Raw genomic sequence first — 24,892 nt, 5'->3', positions numbered from 1 at the left:
TTCCCTTGCAAAGTTTCAAATCTGAAATAAACGAATTGAAAAATCATGTTTCATTTTTGGAAATTGAAAATAAGGAACTTGAAGGGGAACTGCACCAAATGAGAAATGAAAAGAAAATGCTACCTATTCCAAACTGGATTAAGAACCCTCAAACAAAACGAACTGAAGGTCTTGGTTTTAATCACAAAAAGAAATTTGAAAAACCTAAAAAGAGAGTTGATTTACCAAGTGATAAAGTTTGTATGTTTTGTGGGAACACTGGTCATTTTAGGAACTCTTGTCCTAAAAGACTTGGTCGCATCAATGAGAACTTGGAAACAAGTAAAGTAATTTGGAAAAAGAAATCTATTGTTCCTGAAGGAAAGGAACCCAAGAAAGATTGGGTTCCTAACTCTAACAATTAGTTTTCTTGCAGGTTGGAGTGAGGGGGAACAACACATGGTACCTAGACAGTGGTTGTTCTAAGCATATGACTGGAGATAAATCAAGATTTCTCTCACTCTCAGCCTACATATGGTGAAGTGTGACTTTTGGTGACAACAAGAAAGGTAACATAGTTGCCATGGGCAAAGTTGGTAAGTCATCGTCACATTCCATAGAAAATGTGTTTCTAGTTGATGGATTAAAGCATAACTTGTTAAGTATTTCCCAATTCTGTGATAGAGGGAACTGTGTGAAGTTTAATAGTGAAAAATGTTTGATAGTCAACAATAGCACAAAGGATATCATTTTGGAAGGAACAAGGAAAGGGAACACATATGTTGTGGATCTCAACCTTGTTCCCAAAAACAAATTCACATGCCTTAGTGTTATTGATGATGATTCATTCTTATGGCACAAGCGTCTAGGTCATGCTAGCTTTTCCTTGCTTGACAAACTGCGTTCTAAAGAACTAGTTTTAGGTTTACCCTCTACTAAGTTTCATTTAGATCATGTGGTTGATGCATGCGCAAAAGGCAAGCATGTTAGGTCCTCTTTCAAGTCCAAGAATGTGGTGAGTACCACAAGACCTTTAGAGTTAATCATATGGATTTATGTGGACCTATGAGGATACAAAGTAGAAGTGGAAAGAAATATGTGTTAGTAATTGTAGATGACTTCTCTAGATTTACTTGGGTTATTTTTCTTTCTAGCAAGGACGAGACTTATGATGAGTTCCTTGTCTTTGCAAAGAAAGTACAAAATTTGAGTGGTCATAAGTTACTTCACCTTAGATCCGACCATGGTAAAGAGTTTGAAAATTATAAGTTCGATGACTTTAGCAGAGACAATGGATTAGATCACAATTTCTCAGCCCCTAGAACACCTCAACAAAATGGTGTTGTTGAAAGGAAGAATAGAACACTAGAAGAGATGGCTAGGACTATGTTGATAGCTAGTGGACTTCCTAAAAACTTTTGGGCAGAAGCTGTGAATACTGCTTGTCACATTATAAATCGAGCCATGGTAAGACCTTTATTAAATAAAACGCCCTATGAGCTGTATTTTGGTAAAAAGCCCAATATTACATATTTCAGAACATTTGGATGTAAATGTTTTGTTCATAATAATGGGAAACAAAATATTGGAAAATTTGATGCTAGAAGTGAAGAAGCATATTCTTAGGATATTCTTCTAGTAGCAAGGCTTATAGAGTGTATAATAAAAGGTCTATGTGTGTAGAAGAAAGTGTGCATGTTATTTTTGATGAAACAGATAAATTTGATGCAAGCACACAGGTTGAAGATGACTTCGAAATAGGATTGACAAAAGACCTAAGTCTTATTGATGAGACTTTGGAAGACGAAGTCATGGGAACAAAGCCAAGGGAACAACATCCTGTTCCTGTTCCCAATGAGGAAGAAGAGGAACTAAGTGATGATGCACTAGTGAATGAATCCACTATTGTTGAACCTGGTTCCCAAGTACAGGAAATGAAGATGATCAAGGAAACCAAGTTTCCATCCAGGATTTCCAACCAAAGCCTTGGAAAACTCATCGTTCCCATCCTGTGGAACTAATAATCAGTGACATAAATAAGGGAACTCAAACGAGATCTCAATTGAAAAACTTTTGTGCTTTTCATGCTTTTCTTTCTATGTTGGAACCTAGGAATCATGAAGAAGCTCTCACTGATGCTGATTGGATCGTAGCAATGCAGGATGAACTTCATCAATTTGAAAGAAACAAAGTTTGGCACCTTGAACCTAAGCCTAAACATAACAAGGTTATTGGTTTAAGTGGGTGTTTCGAAACAAATTAGATGAGTTCGGAACTATCATAAGAAACAAGGCCAGGTTAGTTGTGAAAGGATACAATCAACAGGAAGGCATTGATTATGAAGAAACTTTTGCTCCAGTTGCAAGATTGGAAGCAATTAGAATCTTCATAGCTTTTGCTGCCTTCATGGGTTTAAATTGTATCAAATGGATGTAAAATGTGCTTTTCTAAATGGTTATCTTAATGAGGAGGTATTTGTAGAACAACCTCCAGGTTTTGAAAATAAAGAATTTCCTAATCATGTCTTTAAGCTTGACAAAGCTCTTTATGGGTTAAAGCAAGCTCCAAGAGCATGGTATGAAAGACTTTCTAAGTTCCTTCTTGAAAATGAGTTTAAAAGAGGAAAATTGGATCGAACCTTGTTTTTAAAATCAAAAGGAAAACATTTATTAGTTGTTCAAATATATGTTGATGATATTATATTTGGTGCTACTAATGAATCTTTGTGCAAGGACTTTGCTAATCTCATGAGTAAAGAATTTGAAATGAGTATGATGGGTGAGCTCAACTTCTTCTTGGGGTTGCAAATCAAGCAAACAGAAGAAGGAATCTACATCAATCAACAAAAGTACATAAAGGAACTATTGAAAAAGTATGGTTTGGAAGCATCCAAAGTTAATCATACACCTATGGGAATCTCAACCAGATTGGATGAAGATTCTATAGGAAAAGTGTGGATCAAACCAAATATCGAGGTATGATTGGCTCATTACTATATCTAACTGCAAGTCGTCCTGATATTGCTTTCAGTGTAGGATTATGTGCAAGGTTTCAAGCCAATCCAAAGGAATCTCATCTCACAGCTGTGAAGAGAATCCTAAGATACCTCAAGGGAACAGATGATTTAAGCCTATTCTATTCGAGGAGTGATACCTTTGAATTGAAAGGATTTGCGGATGCTGACTATGCAGGAGATCTGGTCAATAGAAAGAGTACATCAGGTATGGTTCAGTTCCTTAGTCATAGTTTAGTTTCTTGGAGCACCAAGAAGCAAAACACAGTTGCTTTATCTACAGCAGAGGCTGAATATGTTGCAGCAGCAGCATGTTGTTCCCAAATGCTATGGATAAAACAACAACTACGTGACTATGGAATCTACTTTGAATGTGTTCCCATCTATTGTGATAATACTAGTGCTATTAGTATTTCTAAAGATCCCGTACACCATTCAAGAGTCAAACACATCCATATTAGGCATCACTTTCTGAAAGATAATGTTGAAAAGGGTCTTATTAAAATGGAATTCTGTGAGACTGAACGTCAAATTGCAGATATCTTGACAAAACCCTTAAATAGAGATAGGTTTGAGAAATTGAGACTTGAACTTGGCTTAATCAAATTGAAATGATTGCTACATTATTCCCCTTTGTGTTAATTCTTTGGCATTATGTCTGATGTGCATTTTTGATGTTTTTATTTGCTTAAATACATCACAATTCTTATATGATTATTTCATATGTATAAGTAAAAATGTCTGAAAACTGCTCACCAATGTCCAATAATATTCCCCTTATTGTTCATAGGACAATTCTATGCCTTAAGTGATAACAAAGGATTAAAAGAATTAATGGAGTTCCAAAGTAGCAAAATTTCATTGTTCCATTCACTGTTCCCAAACGCTGTTCCCAATTCCCAGCGTATTAGAGTTAGTTTTTTTTCTTTTCAAAATTCGAAAAACCAAAAATATTCTGTTCAGATTTTATTTCCTAAAAAATCTGATTTTTCCTTATATCTCTCAAGTTAGTTGAAGATATTTTTTTTGAGATTTTTTTTCTTAAACACGTGTAAATACACGGTTTTATGTTATTCTTTCCTTAAACAAAACAAATTTTTTTCCTTCCTTCTCATAAAACCGAAAATTACTCCACAAAAATGACTACCAAAAACACTCATCACTCTCTCTCCTCCCACAAAGCCGAAAAACCCTCTCCTTCATCCTCTAAAATTGAATCACCAACACCCATGGATATTTCTCCCAATTCTTCATCAAGAATTCTAAGGAAAAGGAAGAAACAAGAAGAATCGGTTGAAATGGAGGTTGAAGAAGCTCATGCAACTAGTGAGGGGGAATCAGATGTTCCCGAGAGAGGAACAACTCGGTTGTTCGAAAAAATTCCACGGCAACTAGGTATGTGCATGGACTTTTTATTGATGTTTCTTGGTGCAAAAGAGTAAACTTTCGTCAATTACTTAATATGATTAAGTTTCAAGGTTGGGAAAATCTTTTTGTGAAATGTTATGGAAATAGTTTGATTCCTAAATTGATGGACGAATTTTGTGAAAACTTTTCCATGGATGAAGAAGGAAATTGTTCCACTTGGTGAAAGGAACTCAAATTGATTTTAATGCTAAAATTTGGGTAAACTGCTTGGTGTTCCCGTGAGAGGACAGATGTTTATTTCAAGAAACAACGTGGTTCTATCCATTTTCGGACATTTCCTTTGATCAATTGATTGTTAAGTATGGTGGTCAAAAGGGAAAAACATTTCTTGATCACAATCTTCTTTCCCCTTATCACAAAATTTTGTTTCACATCCTCAAGAAAGCTTTATTGCCTCGTCTTTCCAAACGTGCTCAAGTTAGCATGTTGGATTTAATTTACATTCATTGTCTTGCTTCTCACAAACACATAAACTTTCCTTCTTAATGATTCAACATTTGAGTCATTGCATTGAAAATGGATTTGTTGTTGGCTATGGAGCCTTGTAACCGAAATTCTACTTAAGTTTAAAGTGAAAATTTCGGGAACTCAGTCCATAAGGTGTCCACGGGAAATATGTTGAATGTGCGTGCCTTGAATAACTTAAATGTTTGTGTTGTGAATGGAGAAGTTATTAAGGGCGTGCTAATCTTGATGATGATGAGGATGATGATGATTGGATGATGAAGTGGAAGAAGAAGAAAAAAAAAAAGAAGTTGAAGAGAAGAAAATCGAAAAAGAAAAAGAAAAGAAAAATCAAAAAGAAAAGAAAATTGAAAAAGAAAAAGAAGAAACTAAGAAGAAAGGGAAGAAGGTGGTTGATGAGGTGGTGAAACCGGTTATGAAGAGCACTAGAGCTAGTCAAAGGGTTCAAAATATGAAAGTGCTTAATTTTCCTATTCTTGATGCCGAAGAAAGTTGTGAGGAAGATGAAGTAAAGGTGATTGATAGGGAAGATTATGAATCTAACCTACCTCCTTCTAGGGAACCGACTCCTGTTCCCATGGAAACCAATCCTCCTTTTCCTCCATCTCCACAAAAATCTGCCTCACCCTCTACCCTAGCACCACAAGATGATTCTATCCCTCCCTCTACCTCAAAACCCTCCTGTTCTGTTCCTAAAGCTAAGGAAACAGTTGGTGTTCCCATTCTAGAGGAACAACCTGCTGTTCCCAAACCTAAGGAACAAACCGCAAACCCAAGCCTTCTCAAGCTCCCTCGTCTTCTCAAAATCCTACCATTGGTTCTACATATACTCTAGCTCATGCTAGAAGGTTGGATTCTTTGTTTTCCTTGGTTATGGGTCATTCGGAAGCAATGATGGAGTTTGCTACGGAAGCTAAGGATTTAAATGGGTTGGTAAAAGGGGTTATGAGCAAAGTTGACAAAGCCTTGGATGGACAACAAAGATAATGGCTCGGCTTGGTGAACTTTCTTCCTCCATTCAAGCTATGAACTCAGATTGTTGAAGTTGGAAGACATTGTGCTCAAGGGAAATGATACATGGCCGAAAATCATCAAGAAGTGATGGCAAAGCTTCATGATGTGGTGGAAGAAGTAGAACAACCTCCCTCTCCTAAACATAAACTTTTCTCATTTAGCTTGTTTTATTTTGTGTGGGAACATGAACTTTGTTTAATATTTGTCTTTTCTATCCTTCTCCTTTAATCATGCTACAATGGAACTTCTTGGTTTGCTTAATTCTAAGTTTGATCTTTTTGCATGTGTGCGTCTAAATGAATGGCTAATATTCTTGGATTGCGGTTTTTGAGAGTTGAATGCTTTATTTGCTTATACTAACCAACTTATTTCTTACAAGTTTGGTGGTGTGATGTGTTTAGTGAATTAAATTCATCTTTTTGAAATCGTGGACTATGTTTTTGAAGATGCCAAAGGGGGAAAGATAAGGCAAATCAGAGTAAATTTTTTTTTCATGAATTATGTTCTCATATTTCGACTTTACAAAATAAAATAACGAGTCTATAATACTTAATTTAACTTGGTTACATACTTTGTTAAAATTATTTTTATATGACTTATATATATTATTTTTAGTATATGCCTTTTGTTGCCATCTTCAAAAAGGGGGAAATTGTTGACCCTTGAGTTTTGAAGATGACCTAACCACAAAAGACATAGTATATTTTATTTATGTTGTTGCAAGGTAATTCATGCTCGAGCTAAGAGAATACTTGATTGAAGATTAAAGCGGAGAATTAATCAAGATCGAAGTAAAGATGTTCGAGAAATGAAGAATCAAGCATGGAATGAAGATTAGAATACATTAGGGTATTTATTAATCTTCTTGTTAAGGTTGAGTAATAGCTTTATTAAGTTCGTGGTGAATTCTCAAAGGAACTTGGTTCTGTTCCCATGAAAGGAACAGACCTGGCACTATAGGAACAAGGCTTAGGAACAAGACTTAATAATTAGGGAACAAGACTTTAAAACTAATTTAGGAACTTCTAAGTGACTAATATTGTGCGCCTAAGGTAATTGTGTGCCCAATATAGTTGTTAGAGTTTTTAGGGATATTTTGACTAAGATCCATAATTTTAGGAAGTTAGTTTAAGTTTGTTAGGAAAAGATTTTAAATAGATTTTCTGATTTTAAAAAACTGATTTTCAAATCTTATCTTTTTAAAATATATATTTTATCTTTTATATTTTATTTAAAAGATTTAACTTTCGAAAAAATATTATTTCCGGTTTTTAAATGTTTCGGATTTTTCGAAATAAAAACTGTTTTCCGGTTTTTATAAAAGATTTTGAAAAAGATTTTTTCCTAAAAACTAGCTAAAGGATTTTTATTTATTTATTTCCTAAATTCTAGCTTACACGCCTAAATGATTTACTGCTTCATGTTTTGGAGTTAGTGGATTTAGTGGCTAAGTTAATTATCCTCCAAGTATTTAATTAAATTAAATAAGATTAATTATTCTCCAAGTTTGCAAAACCACGTATATGTTACTGCTTCTATGAAGTGAAGTAGTGGATTAGTGGATGATGTACATGACTTGAATAAATAATTTAATTTAATTAATTAATTAGAAATCATGGAGAACATGTGATAATGGTCTAAGTTAGTGGAAATCATGTCTTGTCTTAAAAGTCTATAAATAGGCGCCTAATTCACTTGAGAAAAATTGTGTCTGACTTAGTTAATTTGTCTTAAGTTATCTAAAGTGTCAGTGCCTTTCCTTAAGAGAATTCATACTTACATTAATCGAGTTTTATTACTCTTCCATTGTTTTACAAAGTGTATTTTTGAGAAAAAGGGTTTGAGTGAACTCTTGTAAGTGTGAGAAAGCTTTGAGTGAAGCAAGAGAAAGAGAAAGAGAAAGAGAAAGGAACTTCGAGTGAAGTTTGAGAGAAAACGTCAGTTGTTGGGAACTGTCGTTGGGAACTTGAGTTGAGTGACTTAAGTTGAGAATCGAGAGAAAAGTAATAGGTTGTAATCAGAGTTGTTTTGGCCTATTATAGTGGAAAGTTGTTTAAAATCCCTTGTGGTCGAGGTTGTTTCTTCCTACTAGGCCTAGGAAGTTTTTCCTCGTAAAATCTCTCGTGTTCCCATTGTTTGTTCCCAAGTTTACTTTTAATTCCGCAAAAAGTAGTGCTTATTCTCTCACTATAATTCACCCCCCCTCTTATAGTGCTCATATTATACAACATAATCTTTAAAACCTTACATGTTTTGCTAAAACTTCCTATAAAGAACAACAATATATATCTTATAGTATACTACGTTTGTTTTTTTAAAAAATTTATAAATTTTCTTTTTTGGTCTATGTCTTTTTAATCTACACACTGTTGCTTTTTCTATTTTTGGTGACATGTCGCATCTACTTTCTCCACTTTTTCCACTCATGTCATTCACTTTTAAATATTTTAACCCACTTTTTAGTTTTTCTCTCTAACTTTTCAGTTCATCTCTCCATCTTTTTAGTTTATCTTTTATATTTTTGCACTTTCTCCTTGATTCCCTTCTAAAATAAAGTGTGTAAATTAATTTAAAATGGAGGTAATAATATCTGCTTAGAATATTGTATTGTGAGACTCAATTATCTTCACTCTACTAATCTATATATATATAAAACAAGGTTCATTTTGCTTACGTGTCAAGCCAGCATTATTCAATGTTCACTTCGCCTACGTGTCATGCTACTACTACATCTGCCACATGTCATCGCCAAATTCGACACTCTATTATATAACGTGTTCACATCCAAAAATTCTGATGTCACATGGCGTGATAATTTCCTTCCAAAAAAACTACCTTGAAATCAAACAATGATATTAGTGTGGGAAGTTTTAAACAACTGCCTAAATTATAGCTACCAGTCAAATATAATTAAATGTATTTTATTTAAAATTCAAAATTCACCCGCCAAGAATTGTCATTATAGTTGCGGAAAAATAAAGGGGTGAAAAATGTTATTATATAAGATGTTCATGTAATCACACCCTAATATAAACTGATTGTCCAAAAAATTAAAATGTGCATTCATCCTAATTTCAATCTCAATTATAAATTCCTAAATGACAGTTATACTACTAATATATTAAATTAATTTTCACTAACTATTAAAACTTAGAATCTTGATTTTTTCAATATGTTTCTCACTCACTAACTGGAATAAATCTAATCCTTTCCCAAAACCAATTCAAGTTATAATTTCGGAATTTTCTTTTCTCTCTAATTTTCTTTTTTGGATGAAAAACTGATTTACAAAAAAAAAATCTGATTTCGAAAATTTTATTTTTTAAAAGATAAAAATCTGATTTAATAAATAAAAACATGTTTCATAAAAAAAAATTGATTTATTATAATTTTACTTTATTGTTCAGAATTTTATATTTATAAAATCTTATTATAACAAAAAATGTAATCTTATTAAGTAATAAGATTATTTATGTATTGTATTGTAGTGACTGTTAAAGAATTGATAACGGTATTATATAGGACCCATAATCGATTGTGTTTTTTTTAGAATAGTATTTAAAAAACAGATTTGCTTGCATTATATTATAATATTATATGTAAAAAACCGATTTGCTTGAATAAACTAATGGGATTATTGCCTCATCATGGTCTACATAGTGTATAAATTGATTTTCTTGAAAAAACCGATTTGCTTGCATAGATTATTGCTTCATCGTCATATTCTCTTCCTAAAGTAAAGATTCTAATTGAATAAAGTAATATTATTTGCACCTATAAAACCGATTTTCTTGAACTGATGGCCGAAATGATATTCTTCCTAAAGTAATATCATCAATTATTTTCCTAAAGTAATATTATTGTCCTTGCATTTACATTACTACGTGGTAAAGCAAAGCAATAGGTGACATAAGATGACACGTGGCATAAGCAAAGAGGTGGCCGAAAAAATTAGGATAAAGGAGAGCAGAGGAAGCTTCATGTCTTGCCACGTAGGCTGTAGTTTTCTCTCTAATTTTCTTCTGTTTAATTTAAAACTTAGAATATTTTTTATAAGGCCCGTTATAATAAAATAAGAACAATCATATCATACTACTAATTATAGATAATTCACAAGTCATAATCTTGCAACACAAGGGTCGCGTCGTAAGCCAGTTTTAAACTATTCTCATTACAAGATTCTAAATTTTTTTAATCACAAGACCATAATAAATATTTCAACCTATTACGAGATACACCTCATTCACGAGTATGTTGGAATGTAAATATAGAAGTTTGAAATTGTTCTACAATACAATTCTAAAAATCGAAAAGAATATGGAAAAGAACACAGGTCATATGGTGATTAAGAAATAAAAGGCAAATCAAGACAAAAATATGCCATATTTGTATAATTTTCTTGATTGATTGTCTATTTAAATTAATTTTTTCACTTAGAAATTTAGAGATAACCCCATTCATTTTTATGAAAATCATGCTATATAAAACTTTGAGATGTTTTTTAATACAATTTGGATAATCATATCATAAAAAAATAAAAATTTGTAATAAGATAGTTTAAGAAGAGAGAGGAGTTGAGCGGGACTGCAGAAAGCAAGAAGTGAAGATAGTTTAAGAAGAGAGAGGAGTTGAGCGGGACTGTAGAAAGCAAGAAGTGAAAGTTTTTGTATGATCGAGTGACAGTAATGCTGCGCATTGTGTTTTTATATGAGCCTTTGTATAAAACGATAGGCAGAACACAAGCTTCTTCATTCAACTTTTGTTGTTTTAAGAAAGTTTTTTTCACTAAGCAAGTAATTATATTAATTAGAGCAAACAGTTACAACCTAAAACCAACTAAGATAAAGCAAACATTTGCTTAGCAAAAAAAAAAAAAAAGTTGGTTGGTCACATGTTTTATCATGATCACATTAGCTACATCAATCACTGAACATACGGGTCATAAGTCGGTTTTAAATTTATTTTTAATACACGATATGATTATGAAAACTTGAAATCAATCAGCTACTATTCAAATCATGATTTTAGGAGAAACATCCTAAAATCTTAAATTTATAAACAAAGTATTCCCCCGCATTTTAATGTATTTTTTTGTTTCATTTACGTAATTATAAATGTATATATCACGATTACAATATTTTTAAAGTTTAAAATGTTGTAACAAAGGATTTTTATATATATTTAATATAATTTTACATTTTATATTCTTTTAATTTTAAATACATGGATTCTAATAATCACGGATTCAATATATTTCGAATAAAAACAACTACTTAATATACAAAATAATGTTGTCGTACATTATATACGGCTTCAAACTATTTCTACATAAAACCTCCAGTGCATTTTTGCACGGGTGAAAAGCTAGTTTATAATATATACTACTTACATAACCTTTCACAATTTGCACACTTGTCAAACAACGAATGAACAACAAATGCAAAAGAATCAGACAAAAGAAAGCTATGAAAGGACATCATACACCTAAGAATAACCATATGTTATGAGAGTATACAAAAAAATATGCACTCTAATATGTATATTAGTATACTCCATCCGTCTCAAAAATAATTTGAACACTTTTTATTTTTGTTTATCTCAAATTAATTTGAACACTCATGTTTGGCATGATCTTATTATATCAAATAACTTTTCTAATATATAGCCTACTAAAGGTCTGTTCTCCCCAGCTTATTTTCAATTCAGTTCAATTCAATTCAGTTCAGTTCAGCTTAGCTTTGGATAATACTTTTACTCTCACATATCACTTATTCATTTCAATTCAGTTCAATTCGGTTCAATTCAGTTCGGTGTAGTTCAATTCAGTTGTTTTATGCCGAAGAGAACATGTCCTAACTCTTATAAATTTCTAACAAAATAACATTTGATAGTTACACTTATCTTCTTAAAACAAGTTTCTCAACAAATGTTCACATCTTTCTAGGATAGAGGGATTATATACACAGGATTTTCTACAATAAATATAAGGATTAAAATTTGATATAATTGAAAATGGGTTGGGCAACCCAATACGGAGGAGGAGAGTTCGGTCCACATACAAGTCCAAAGGAGGTTTCATACTAAAACCAATTGGCGATAGTAGGAGTAGCTCCTCTAGCTTATATCGTGGTACTTTTCTCTCCTCTTTCTCCAATGTGGGACAACTCATGGATGACATGATATATGAATGTTATAATACTTCCTCTATTCATTTTCTATTCCTACATGGGGAAGAGACACAAGGAGAGGAGATAGATAGTTAAAAAAAAAAAAGGCCCTATAGAGTGAAAGATAGAAATAACTTAATGCTAAATAAAATAATATTATAATCAAACTAAAAGTTCTTCGAAAGTAGAATGTTACAATAATTAAAAGTGATCAGTAGAAGAAGTATTTGCTTGTATAATATTTTGGTTAATTAACATGATTCATGACATAAATTATCATTACCTCGCAAGATGTATCATGCAGATATTAACTAGTTGTTGGCTTGCTCATATCCTTTACCAATGTGAATTTGAATTTTTAAATCGAACACTGGAAAGAAGTGTAAAAAAAGAGTTATACGTATTGAATTGTGCTAAGAAAATGACCTTTCAGTTTTTATTAAATTTTGTACATAATTAATTATAATATGAATTATTCATCAATATAACTCCTGGCTTCAACAGAGTACATATATGTAAATATATAATCACTCACAGAGAATATGACACAATCTTCTTTTTCGAATTTAGGTTAATGGGTAAGAATGTAACCGATGTAATTAAATGGTGTAGTAGTGTTAATTACGGAGGTTGTAAAAATGTAAAGATTTTTTTTTTATTATAAGAGTACTGGAAGGTAGGATATGTTATTATAAGCATTAGCTTAATGAGTATTAATATATACATTTACATTTAAGCATTTTTTAAAAAAATATGTATTATCTTGTCTTTCAATAAAAAAAAATTTCCATCAAAAACTGATATGAGATTGTAAAGTAGTTATTTTTAGTGCATTCATAGCTGAAATTAGAGGTCATGGATTTGAGTCTTAAAAAAAACACTTTTATTATTTAATAGGGAAATTTATCAAAATAGACCTTTTATATGTTACTTTTTGCAGGAAACAACCTTTTAAATTTTTTCTGACAATTTAATACCTTAAAAAAGAATTTGTTTGCGAGAAACAGCCTTAGATCACTTTTAGGCATCATTTAAATGTAGGGATTTAATTAACAACCACCTAAAATAGTAAGCATTTATTATTTTTTTTATAAAATATAAAAATATATTAAAAGGCGTGCGTGATAATGTATGCGTGTCACATGGCACCTTTGTTACTCCACTAAAATTGTCCAATGTACACAAGTCATGTCAATTAAAAAAAAGTAAAATTAGCTTGCAACAAAATTTGAACTCGTGACCTCTTGCTATTATATATACATGACACAATTATCATCTCAACCAACTTTTAGTCATGCTTTAAGTGCCCACATTATTATATTCGTACCTTCTAAATGTTGAGTTTTCCGTAATATATTTTAATGAAAATGGACAAAAATGCATACCAAATCGGAGCAACCCCCGGGCCTAAATACTAGTTTATGTAATGAAAGCTTTCTTCTTTTACGTATTCTGTTTTTTTTTGTAAAGGCTTGTTTAATGCTTGGAAGTGACATGAGGTTGTTTCTTACAAACAATTTGACTTTTTAGGCTTTAAATTGTCAGAAAAAATTTAAAAGGTTGTTTTTCGTAAAAAGTAATATATAAAAGGTTTGTTTTAACAAATTTTCCTATTTATATGTCTCATTTAATTGTGTACGGGGTGGTAGAACATGTGACAAGATAACATGTTTTTGCTTTCGAATTTAGATTTATATAGATTAATATTATTTTTGATGTAATTATGCATATGAGGAGAAACCTTTTGTATTTTGTATTTTCTATTATCTATTACTATATTACTATCTTTACAAAACAAAAATAAAGCCAATGGCCTCCGTGGCTATCCTCAAAGTTATGATAAAGATAACACCAATAAATACCACATAAACAAGATATGGGTGAGCAGGTGGCAAATTTTCACTGGTGGGAAAAATATTTCCCTTCTCATCCTTGATACCAAATCCAAAACAGAAAAAAAAGCTTTTGAAGAAAAACAAAGTTTTATACTCTCTTCTAATTAATTCAAAGGGAACTTCCTCATTTTCATATCCTTCACTCTCAACTTGCAAGCTATTTCTTGTAAGAGAAAGAGAGACGCAAAACAAAAATAAAACAGCAAGTAAAAATGGCAAGCTGTAGCATGGCATCATCAGTAGCTGCTCGCCTTGGGCTGACACCAGTGTTGCCCAACAGAAACTTTTCACCAAGGAGCACAAGGCTTGTTGTGCGCGCAGCTGAAGACGCTGCTGCTGCACCCGCTGCTGCCGCTCCCGCGGGCGAAGCACCAGCAGCTGCAGCTAAGCCACCTCCAGTTGGACCTAAGAGAGGTTCTAAGGTGACATTTTTTTAAAAATCTGTGGTGCTTTGAACTTATAATAAGTATCATCTCTTTACTTTTTCTTGTCTGAATATCTGAAGTTACAGACCACTTCTTGAATTATGATCATGCAAGTAAGATCTTAATTGGTTTAAACCAGCTTTTATACATGTAAAAAAATGATTCTTTGCAATTTTAATAGCACTATAGGAACAAACTATGACGTCTCTTCTTACATAGAAAAGCTCAAAAGATCATGTGGATAGTGTTTAGATGGGGAATATCTTGTTCCTCGAACATAATAGATTAGCTGATAACTTTCGCACGAAGAAGGCTTTGTCACTTGCGAGGATTTTTGTTTGTTTAAGTGAACGAATAATCGGACTCCATATATCGAACAAAACAATTTAGATTTTAGTTTTAAATTTTTGCTGATGTGAAACACTTAAAGAGTGCTAGCAATTATTAATGAGAAGGTTCAGATTCATAACTGTGGTATGATTGTTGCGAAAAATTGTATGAACCGCGTTATAACAAAATTTCGTGTAGTACTATGTGAATATGAAGCAACAGTTTAGGAGTGCTAAAATTGGGGAAATTGCAGGTGAGAATCCTGAGGAAGGAATCATACTGGTACAAGGGTGTTGGATCTGTTGTTGCTGTTGACCAGGTTATCATTCTCTACCCTCAAATTTTCATTATGGCTCCGTTTGGTACGGCGTAAAATATTTTCAGTGTTAAATGATTTTGCATGGAAAACAATTTACAATGGAAAATACAATTCCAAAATTAGTTTTTTCCGTTGTTTGGTACCATGTAAGAAAAATGATGAAATGAAAGGGAAAGTAAGGAGGTAGTGAGAGGAGTGTACAAAGAGATAAGGAAAACAGCTTTCCCTTCATTTTGAAGGGAAAATGGTTTTCCATTATTGAGAAAGTAATTGATTATGATTTTACATTATTTCGCGAACCAAACAATATAAAACTGAATATATAGAAAAACAGTTTTCCGGGAAAACGTTTTACGCCCTACGATACGGAGCATAAATGTACATGATGGATTTGATTTTTTGGGGGAGTATACAACTACTGATGTAACTGGAAACTAATGAATGTGCAGGATCCAAAAACAAGATACCCAGTTGTGGTGCGATTTAACAAGGTGAACTACGCGAATGTATCAACCAACAACTACGCATTGGACGAGATTCAAGAAGTTGCATGAGCAAACTTATATAATCTATGTGGCTCTATAAGTTTGTGAAATTTGCAAACATTTAGATGAATTAGAAAGCTTTTCTACTATGCCTATCCATTGTACATCTACTTCTTTTGAGTATCAAGTTCTGCCCATGAATACTCCTCACATATGCTTATTGTTCTCTTAAATATTGATCATTATTCTTTAACTATCTTAAACAAACCTTATTATTGGATTATGCAGAATGCCGCGATGCCATAGATGCTGGTTTGGTATGGTCGTATAACATGCATAGATAGTTAAAAACAAATAAATTCACGCAACAAGAGGATAGGAAACCATTTACGCTACATTTATAGAGGAAGTTGAGATTCTAATGCTCCTGCGACTAATTTTCATTATCTCCCATCGAGAAAACTTTTAAATATATTCATGATATACACATCTTAGAGATGGGCAAAATGATCCAATCTCAAGGGTTTTTTCTTGCAAATATAACCCCCTACAGAGTTAGAAAAAAGCAATAATAGCCCTTATGTACATTATACTATTATAGTGATTTTAGAAATATATACAAACAAAAATTTATACAACTTTAACCAGAAACAGTACAAAATCTGCTGCATTCTTCAAGTAGCTGCAAAAGGAGTTGTAGGTTCACACACTTGCTTTTCATTCACACTGCAATCAACCAACATGCAACGGCATAAGCTCACAAGGGATGCATTCTCTTCAACCTGTAGAAAAAAAGTCCTAGGAAAGATAAGTTCATACAAGTTTTAATAAGTTTAAAATTTTCTAATATGTTCAAATAAATTCCAAAAAGTCATAAACTAAGCTCCAATAAGTGATAAAATAAGCTCAACAGTTTCCCCTCAAAAAAAAAAAAAAAAGTGATAAAATAAGCTCCAACAAGTTTACATAAGTTCAAGTAAGATTAGCAAATTTCAGGTGAAGAGAAAGCACCCGAAGTTCCAAACAATCCACAACAGTTGACCTTTTTCCAGTGACTCCTACCGCTCATTTTCCATTATAACCAATATCCTAAGCCGATTAGTAACTTGACTATGAGGTTATTTGTGTCATTCTTAAGTACTGATCTGCTACTCCTTTAGTCACTTTTACATGCGTTGTAATTAAAAAGGGCTTTGGAAAAAAGGAAACCTTAAGACAACATCAGCCTCTCCTATAATTTTGCAGTTGTTTTTACATGCTCCATTTGTCCTAAAATATTTGCTCCATTTTCCTTTTTAGCATGTTTCAAAATTGTTGCCCTATTCTATTGGTAGAACTTTTCCTCTCTAGCATCATCTCTATAAAGATTGGGCTCACACCACCCACCCACGTTTTTCTCTCTACTTTCGATCCCTCCTTAAAGTGCATGTACAATGCCAATGGAGCAAAAGAGAGTATCATACTGTAGCAAGGATTTCTACCGTGAATACATGTTAAGACTGCACTAAAATCTTTGCTTCAGAAATGAGGATATACGTAGAACTTCGGAACCCACAGATTTTGAACTTTGGACATCTCCAACCTGGGGCTCCAACTTCACTCTGATAGCCAGTTACATAGCAATTACTCAGGAGACTTGTATACGAGCAGAAGCACTTACCATCTGACCTTCAGTCATAGAAGAGTAGCTAAGATATTGTAATTCTTAATTCCTAATCGCTTACAGCAGAGCCAGGAGCTGAGCTAAGTTATTTGACATCCCAAAACTGTTGACCCCTCATAAAATTGGGTTTCTCCAGGTAAATTAGTCTTACTTGAGGGTCACCAAAATGTATCAGATAAACGAACATAGAAATGGAAATCAAGCAGTTGGAGATGTAGAGCCAAAAATCCCGGATCAAATAAGAATTGATGGAAGAATATGAACTACATAAGATCAGTTGAAAAGTCAATGTCAACTAAATTACATTTTTCTGTCAAAAGTAAGAAGAGAAAGGGTTTTCTATGATGAAGTCCGGCATCAGTAACTGGTTTACAAACAGAACTGGTCTTTATTCATGTTTTGATCACTTGAGACATCATATGGCTGTCGCTGATTACTACATATAATAAATAAAAATCTAACCTTGCAAGTAAAGAATAGGAACACTCTTTCAAACTCTGCCATCCATGCCATCAAGAAGGCCCGACCACATGCCCTTAACTGGTGGTAGTTGTGCTACAAAGGCATTCCAGGGTGGGTAACCAACTCCACTTCCTCGAACACGACCATCCAAGCGTAGGGACATATACCTGTATATGTTTAATGATGCACATAAGCCTTTCCACAAATACCGAGTTTATATTAAGAGATCCATAGATAGAAAACCATAATGTGAAAATTCTTACACTGGAGACTCAGAAGAGACATTTGCTAAGCTTTTCTGTTCATCTATCCACCTGTGTAGAAGAAGTAACTTTTGAAATAACAGAATACAGAAAAGAAAAAAAACACAATGGATTCCAAAGAGAGACCCTTACTTGGACCATTCCGAAATATCAAAAGGAAGCAACTGCCAAAGCCTCTTTCTTTTACTAGTCATCAATGTCATATCCTCACTCTCATCAAACTCAAAAGTAGGAAATTCCCCATCAGTTGCAAATGGAACCACAAGCACCCCACGGTCCAAAAGCATCTCAGTGAAAGGCTCACTAAGCTTAAAGGACTCTGCAATAAAGGAGCCAGGACCAGAAAGAATAACAAGGCGGGCAATCCCTCGAAATGAGTTAAGAGGAATAATCTTCCTATCACTAACTCGAATTTTAAGATTAGAGAGGTTCTCTTCTCTTGTAAGTCTAGCAATCTGTGCATTGCTTGCCTTGCTATCTCTACTATATAAAAAGGCAAAGACGGCAACTGCTGCCACATCTATGCCAAGACCCTTGACAATCTCAGGGACTTCAGCTGCTCTAGCTGGATTTGCTAGAGCACCAATGAGTTGTGACGTAGCTATCAATCCGCCCAGACTACCACTCGCAATGAAAGCAAGGTAAAAGAACATTCGAAAAGAGCGGAAAGGAGAAAGAACTTCACTCCTTATCTTCGCTGTAGAACTGAAGAACAAATAAAATCATGAATAAAGAGAAGCCATACTTGGAAATCACAACCTGATAAGAAAAGCATCAATAGAGTTAGACAAGAGGACAAGTAGCGAATTCAGCTACACTTCAGAAAAAATACATGTATATCTAATTATAAAATTATCTAATCTAATTATGTACTACCTCCGACCCATATTAATTGCAACATTGTGCGCAAAGTTTTAGGAAGTAAATAAAGTGGGATATCTATGGTATACTTTTGGGCTACTTCAACAAAATTAGGTAGAAACTTGCTTTCAAGTACCCATTTCCATACTGCAAAGTAGATAACCTTAGACTCTTTAAAGGCTCAGCATCACAAGATAATTTCTTAACCAGTGAAATTCACACTCAATCATTGCAAAATTCCCATAAATCAGCAACAAACAGCCTAACCAAAAGAATAAGGTTCAATATCTGACTCCCACTTTGGTTTTTCCAGACATTGATCACTTGAATGCTTCCCTGAATTCTTGAGCATCTCCAATTTCTTAAGCTACCAACAATGTTTAATTTCCCTGCTTTCTCTCAATATTAAACAACGACAACAAGCTCGAGCTTGACGAGGGTAAGGTTTAGCCATTTAGGAAGGTCAAATATAGCCGTGGGAAACTATCACCAATACTTCCTCCGCATTGACTTTGAAACTATTCATGAACTTCACTTTAACCCTCTTGTATTAATTATACTTAAGGTTTTTATAATCTTTACGCATGCATAATTAGAGATATTAGAATTTAAAGTTGTGTGTTGGCAAATGTACAAGTCTGTAAGTACACCTAAAAACTGCAGAAGAAGTATTACCAAAGAATAAAGATATGTTTGATATCTCTAGGATATACTTATTATCATCTAAAGTTGGTTTATTACTCTACAAAAACACCCCAATTCTTCCCATTCTCCCGAAAACACCTATTTCCCCCCCTATTTTCCTAAAATCACCCCATCATATACGAAACAATCGCATATCCTCTAAAAAATTAGATACCCTCTAAAATAATGTGCATAATTACAAGACCCATCCTAATCATATAATTGAAGTATACTATGAAAAGATTAAATATTAGAAAAAAAAAATAAGAACAAGATGCAAATGCAATCATCGGAAACCACAAAAGAAATGCAGGAAAAAAGGAAATCAACCTGATATCATTTGAAGAAGCGGAGGGTTTATTTGAAGCAGAGCAAGTGAAATTAATGGAAGAGGATTTTGTTCTTCTAAACCCATGAACACTAATGGAGATAGAAAACTTGCCATGACACACAAATTGGTGAGAAAATGTGGAGGAGTGACACCTACTGATTTGGGGAGAGAAATTGCAGGGTGCCCATCTTAGAAAGTGAGCAACTTGGGCCACAGAAGCCATGATTGTAAGTAGAAGATGAAGGTAAGGTGCATCAGTGAAGTAGAACCATCAATGGCGGATCATCGGGATTGAAGTTAGAACAGCTTGAGGGGGGATTTTTCTTTTTAAATTTTTTTTAAAGGATGGAAGAATAGATTGAGGCTGAAAATGTGCAACCTTTTGATGATTAAAATTGGGCCACGAATGTCCCTAGTAGAAGGGTAAATCAGTAAATGAACAAGTCCAAACCATAATTTTGAACTTGTTTATTAATAGGACTAGTTTAACACCCGTGCAAAAATGCACGGGATGCAAATTCTTTGAGTTCATTTAAAAAAGGAAAAATTGACGATATAGGTCTTAACTTTGGGTGATAATTTTTTAAAAGGTCTGAACTATTGATTAATCTGTGTAGGTCCCAACTTTAGGGGTATTAACTTTTAGCGGGCTTAGTGACTTGAAACTGGCTTAATAGATCATAACTTGTAAAACTTGGGTCACACCAGAAGGGTTAATTGAGGGAGGGAAGTAGGAACTAGGTGAGATTTTTAAAAAAATCGTCAGTTTTAAGTCACCGAGGCTCGCTAAAAGTTAAGACCCCCTAAAGTTGGGACCAACACAGGTTAATCAATAGTTCAAACCTTTCACAAATTATCGCCCAAAGTTCAGACCTCTATTGTCAATTTTTCCTTTAAAAAAAGGTTTGACAGTATAAATGTGACAAAAATGAAACAAACGAAGTGAGTCAGTGACATATAATTATTAAAAAAAGTAGTTATCGTATAATATGCAAAAACTAGACGATAAAACAACTGTGAATGACTACGTGAACACATTGAAAGAAATACTAAGTACAAAAATTAAAAGTTTTCATAATACTTATTACACATTCTGAAATACTTCTTTATACACTATACTTGTGGTAACATTTGAGTTCCCACGCTTTTTATGACAGATTAGAATTTTCAAACTCTTTTTGCTTGTAACTCTTGATAAAAAAATATAAAATTATTCGTGGTTGAATACTGGCATAGGAAGATATAATCCTACGTGAGTTAGATATTGTCCTTGGCTTTTATTTATCATCATTGCAAACATATAACCAATGGAAACTGTCTTCTCTGGGTGTTTCATCTTATGGTGTATGAGAACTTTGTCTCCCACATTAGTGCCAGAAACAACAACAACCTCAACAATGCGATTGACAAGCTACTTGACAACTAACGATTACGTAGCTCAGAAGTCTAGTCGATATTCCTTAGGAGCATCATTGGTTCCCCTACCTTCAATCTTATATTAAAATTTGGCGATACCCCACACTTGATCATATTTAGAAATTTAGTAGAGTACATCTCATGAACTTCAAACTTCCCTTTCTCGACTAAAATTTTATCTGAACTCGAATATGTTCAATCTTCACCTGGCAAGCGAGGCAATACACGTTTATTAATAACCATGCCAACAAGACCAATAATAGCTCTTTTCTAGAAAATATTTTTGCTTCCCATATGCTATCATCTAGGTTAATATATGTACTCTCGGCCATTATAGAAATAGGGTCATCTCTTGCACATATCAATGTCGCATGAAGAATTTTTAAATTAAATCGACTTCACCATAATTTGGTTCACCAGCTTTGTCATCTCCAATGTTCAAAATCCACTCTAAGAACTCCCTAATTTCATGCACATTCGAGTTACTAAAACCTGTTCTTACGCGCATATTTTGCGTTAACCTAAGCACACGACAAAAATCCCATAAGTAAGAATTGTTGATTACTAATAAGGCAATATCTTGTCTGGTTCCTTTAAGAACGTCAGGCAATATCTATCTTAAATCACCAGCGAACTGCACGTGGAGTTTTTTGTTTTACAAATTGAAGATTTTAATAAGTTTCTCCCTAAATCTCGGGGATGAATATTAACTAGTGATTCGAAATTTTATAATCATGTGTTGAGATTATTTTAAAACTGACTTCTAACCCATGTGTTTAGTGGTTGATGTAGGTAATGTCATGGTGGATCACATGACCCACCATTTATTCAAAAAGAGTTGATTGAAATAGTGTTTACTCTATCTACCGATTTCCTTAGAGTATCAGATAAAATCACAATCCGCACCACCACTAACATTGAGCCATGCACCCGCTTATGCTCCCACTTTTCTCGTTCATCCTCTCTCTTCTCTTCTTGCACCACCGCGGCACCATATTTGGCCACCCACTGCCATTGCCCACTTTGCCATGATTTTAATTTTAGACCTGTCCAAGTTACACGGAAGGTCTTTGTTTTATAAATTTAAGATTTTATGTTATTTCCCCTAAAATCAGGGTGGAAATATTTTACCCGCTAATCTATAAAAGTGGACAATATTAAAGTTAAGAATATAAATATTTTTATATATACATAAAATTTAGAAAAAGCTAAGTTTTTATTTGCTATTAACCATATACAGGTTTTCTAAAGCATAGGTTGTTAGCTGTAGCAAATCAATTGTCGAATTCATGATTATTTACTTATTGGCACACTCTAATCTTTATTGTTGTTAGTTGTTTGCTTGTTTAGCGTCTTAAAACATTTGCTCATCAATTTTTTTTTAATAAACCTAACAAAATAAATGGATTACATTTTTTAAATGATTCATTTTTCTTCGGTGAGGTTCAATACATGAATCAAAAAAGCAATATTGTACAAAATGCTTTGCCCTCTTTTAGTAGAAATTATTACAGGTCCCAATTGATTGAACAACTGGATCATTGGAGTCATCGTGTTATTAGTCTAAGATTTATCTTTTTAACCATAGGTATTCTTTCAGGGGCAGTATGGGCCAATGAGGCATGTATACAACATTATTAACACATATGGAGTATTAAGATAAAACTATACTAAATTTTCTAACTTTCGAACTTGAAATGAAAGTGATTGGACATTCTAGAGAAGGAAGAAATACTTTTTACATATTACCATCAATGTCAATGACTATAGTCAATGCTTGTATACTTTGAGAACTCCATGAGAACAACTCTACCTATATTTCAAAAACAATATTTTGTGATCTTGTATTGAAAATAATTAAAGCCGGTTTATGACTTGTACGTTGTACAACTATGATTTTCATAAATTGGATTTGATATCTGAAAATTTTGTTCAATACTTTAAATTTGGCTATATGAAACACTTTTTACATATTACAATCAAAGTCATTAACTATACGCAGTGCTATTAGACTTTAAGAACTCCATGAGAATAATATCATTTTAATTTCAAAACTAATAACTTGTGATTTAGATGTTATGATCTTGGTTTAAGAAAAATTAGAACGGATTTATGACCCATACCTTGCACAATTATGATTTTTGTCTGATCACCATTTCTCTCTTGCTATCTTGCACTATTGCTACACTGCACTGCACCTGACCAACATCCACCAGCCACCATTGAGTGTTTGCTTTACTACAACTTGCAATCTACATGTACCCTTTTTTCTTTCACTTTGGATTTTTTTTCTGTTGATTTTATAATTTGTTGATGGGTTTTAGTTAATTTGCAAGGAAGTAAGTTATAGTACTGAATTTTGACTGATATAATTAGAAAATTATAGCTAATTATTAGTCAATTAGCAAAGAAGTAAGTCATACTACTGAATTTTGGCCGACATAACTTATCTTATCTTATCTTATCTTATCTGAACTTAACTTATTATTGAACTTGTCATATATATATATATATATATATATGTATGTATATATATATGTATGTATATATATATGTATGTATGTATATATATATGTATGTATGTATAAATATGTATGTATGTATATATATATGTATGTATGTATATATATATGTATGTATGTATATATATATGTATGTATGTATATATGTATGTATGTATGTATATATGTATATATGTATATATATGTATATATGTATATATATGTATATATGTATATATATGTATATATGTATATATATATATATATATATATATATATATATGTATGAACACATATTATCTTATTTAAACTTATCTTATCTCATCTTATTTGAACTTATGTATACTATACTTTACTTATATTTAGTACATAAGCTAAATTAATAATTCCTCTGTTTTTTTTAGTTACAACAATTTCCATACATAAGTGTTTTTGTTTAATTGCAACATTTTCTTTCTTGGTAAAATTTTTGGGGCAATTTGATCATTTTATCCTCACTTTACCTACCTTACATGCAAAAAGCATGGATAATTGGGTCAAATCTTACTCTCTTTCTCCTCTTTTTTTTAATATTTGTGCAAAAAGACATAACATATACATCATAAAATTGGGGCAATTTGACAATAAAATTAGGCTTCTCCCACACGTGATACAATTGTACACGTAACATATACATCTTAAATTTTTGTAAAAAAATAACTAATCTCGATAGACTAACATTATATTATTTGTTTAAGTAGTAATAAGACATATGTCATATTTGGAAACTAATATATTAAAATTTCCTTTGTCTTAGCTAAATTATTTCTCTCTTTCATGTTGTCACTTGATTTGTTTTTTTCTATATTTTTCTATTGAATTTTTTTCAAATAAACTCACAATCTATGAATATTCAGAATCTAATCAATCAATTTCCTTTGTTTGGCTACCTTGGTTCTCTCTTTTATATCGTCACTTGATTTTTTTGTACATTTTTCTAGTGCGAAATTTTCATGTAAATTCACATTCTATACAGATTTACATCCGATATTTTTCTTTTAAAAAAAAGGCATTGTGACAAATTTGCTTAAATTGTAGCTGCAAGTTTGAATCAATGATGTGCATAACTCCTTTAAAAAATAGGCATTGTGACACAATGATTGTTGGGAGGTTAAGTTAAGAAAACATCACTAAAGATTGGGGTATTAATAG

At 32.7% G+C, this 24,892-nt stretch overlaps 2 protein-coding genes across 5 annotated transcripts; one reads left to right on the top strand and one right to left on the bottom strand.

Moving 5' to 3' along the window:
* The first annotated feature begins 14,035 nt into the window (after positions 1-14,035).
* LOC104899345 (photosystem I reaction center subunit IV, chloroplastic) lies at positions 14,036-15,776 on the top strand. Its single transcript, XM_010686519.4, has 3 exons — positions 14,036-14,383; positions 14,970-15,035; positions 15,485-15,776. The coding sequence occupies exons 1-3, from the start codon at positions 14,174-14,176 to the stop codon at positions 15,587-15,589; spliced, it is 381 nt and encodes a 126-aa protein (XP_010684821.1). The 5' UTR covers positions 14,036-14,173; the 3' UTR covers positions 15,590-15,776.
* Positions 15,777-15,930: 154 nt separating this feature from the next.
* On the bottom strand, positions 15,931-20,169 carry LOC104899344 (protein LOW PSII ACCUMULATION 1, chloroplastic). Of its 4 annotated transcripts, none has more exons than XM_057396186.1 (5): positions 19,784-20,169; positions 18,041-18,613; positions 17,909-17,959; positions 17,646-17,812; positions 15,931-16,246 (listed from the first exon to the last, which is right to left on the bottom strand). In XM_057396186.1, exons 1-4 carry the CDS (start codon positions 20,005-20,007, stop codon positions 17,674-17,676), a joined length of 987 nt encoding a protein of 328 aa, XP_057252169.1. In that variant the 5' UTR covers positions 20,008-20,169; the 3' UTR covers positions 15,931-16,246; positions 17,646-17,673. The 4 variants fall into 4 exon arrangements, with proteins under 4 accessions (XP_057252169.1, XP_010684819.1, XP_048503885.1 ...); XM_010686517.4 differs by having other exon boundaries at positions 15,931-16,302; positions 19,784-20,167; XM_048647928.2 differs by having other exon boundaries at positions 15,931-16,302; positions 18,041-18,667; positions 19,784-19,922.
* Positions 20,170-24,892: the final 4,723 nt, after the last annotated feature.

Source organism: Beta vulgaris, chromosome 7 (assembly GCF_026745355.1).
Source record: "Beta vulgaris subsp. vulgaris cultivar EL10 chromosome 7, EL10.2, whole genome shotgun sequence".
Classification (NCBI taxonomy): domain Eukaryota; kingdom Viridiplantae; phylum Streptophyta; class Magnoliopsida; order Caryophyllales; family Amaranthaceae; genus Beta; species Beta vulgaris.
The sequence above is the reverse complement of the archived record's forward strand: the minus strand, read 5'-3'. Positions and strand labels throughout refer to the sequence as shown.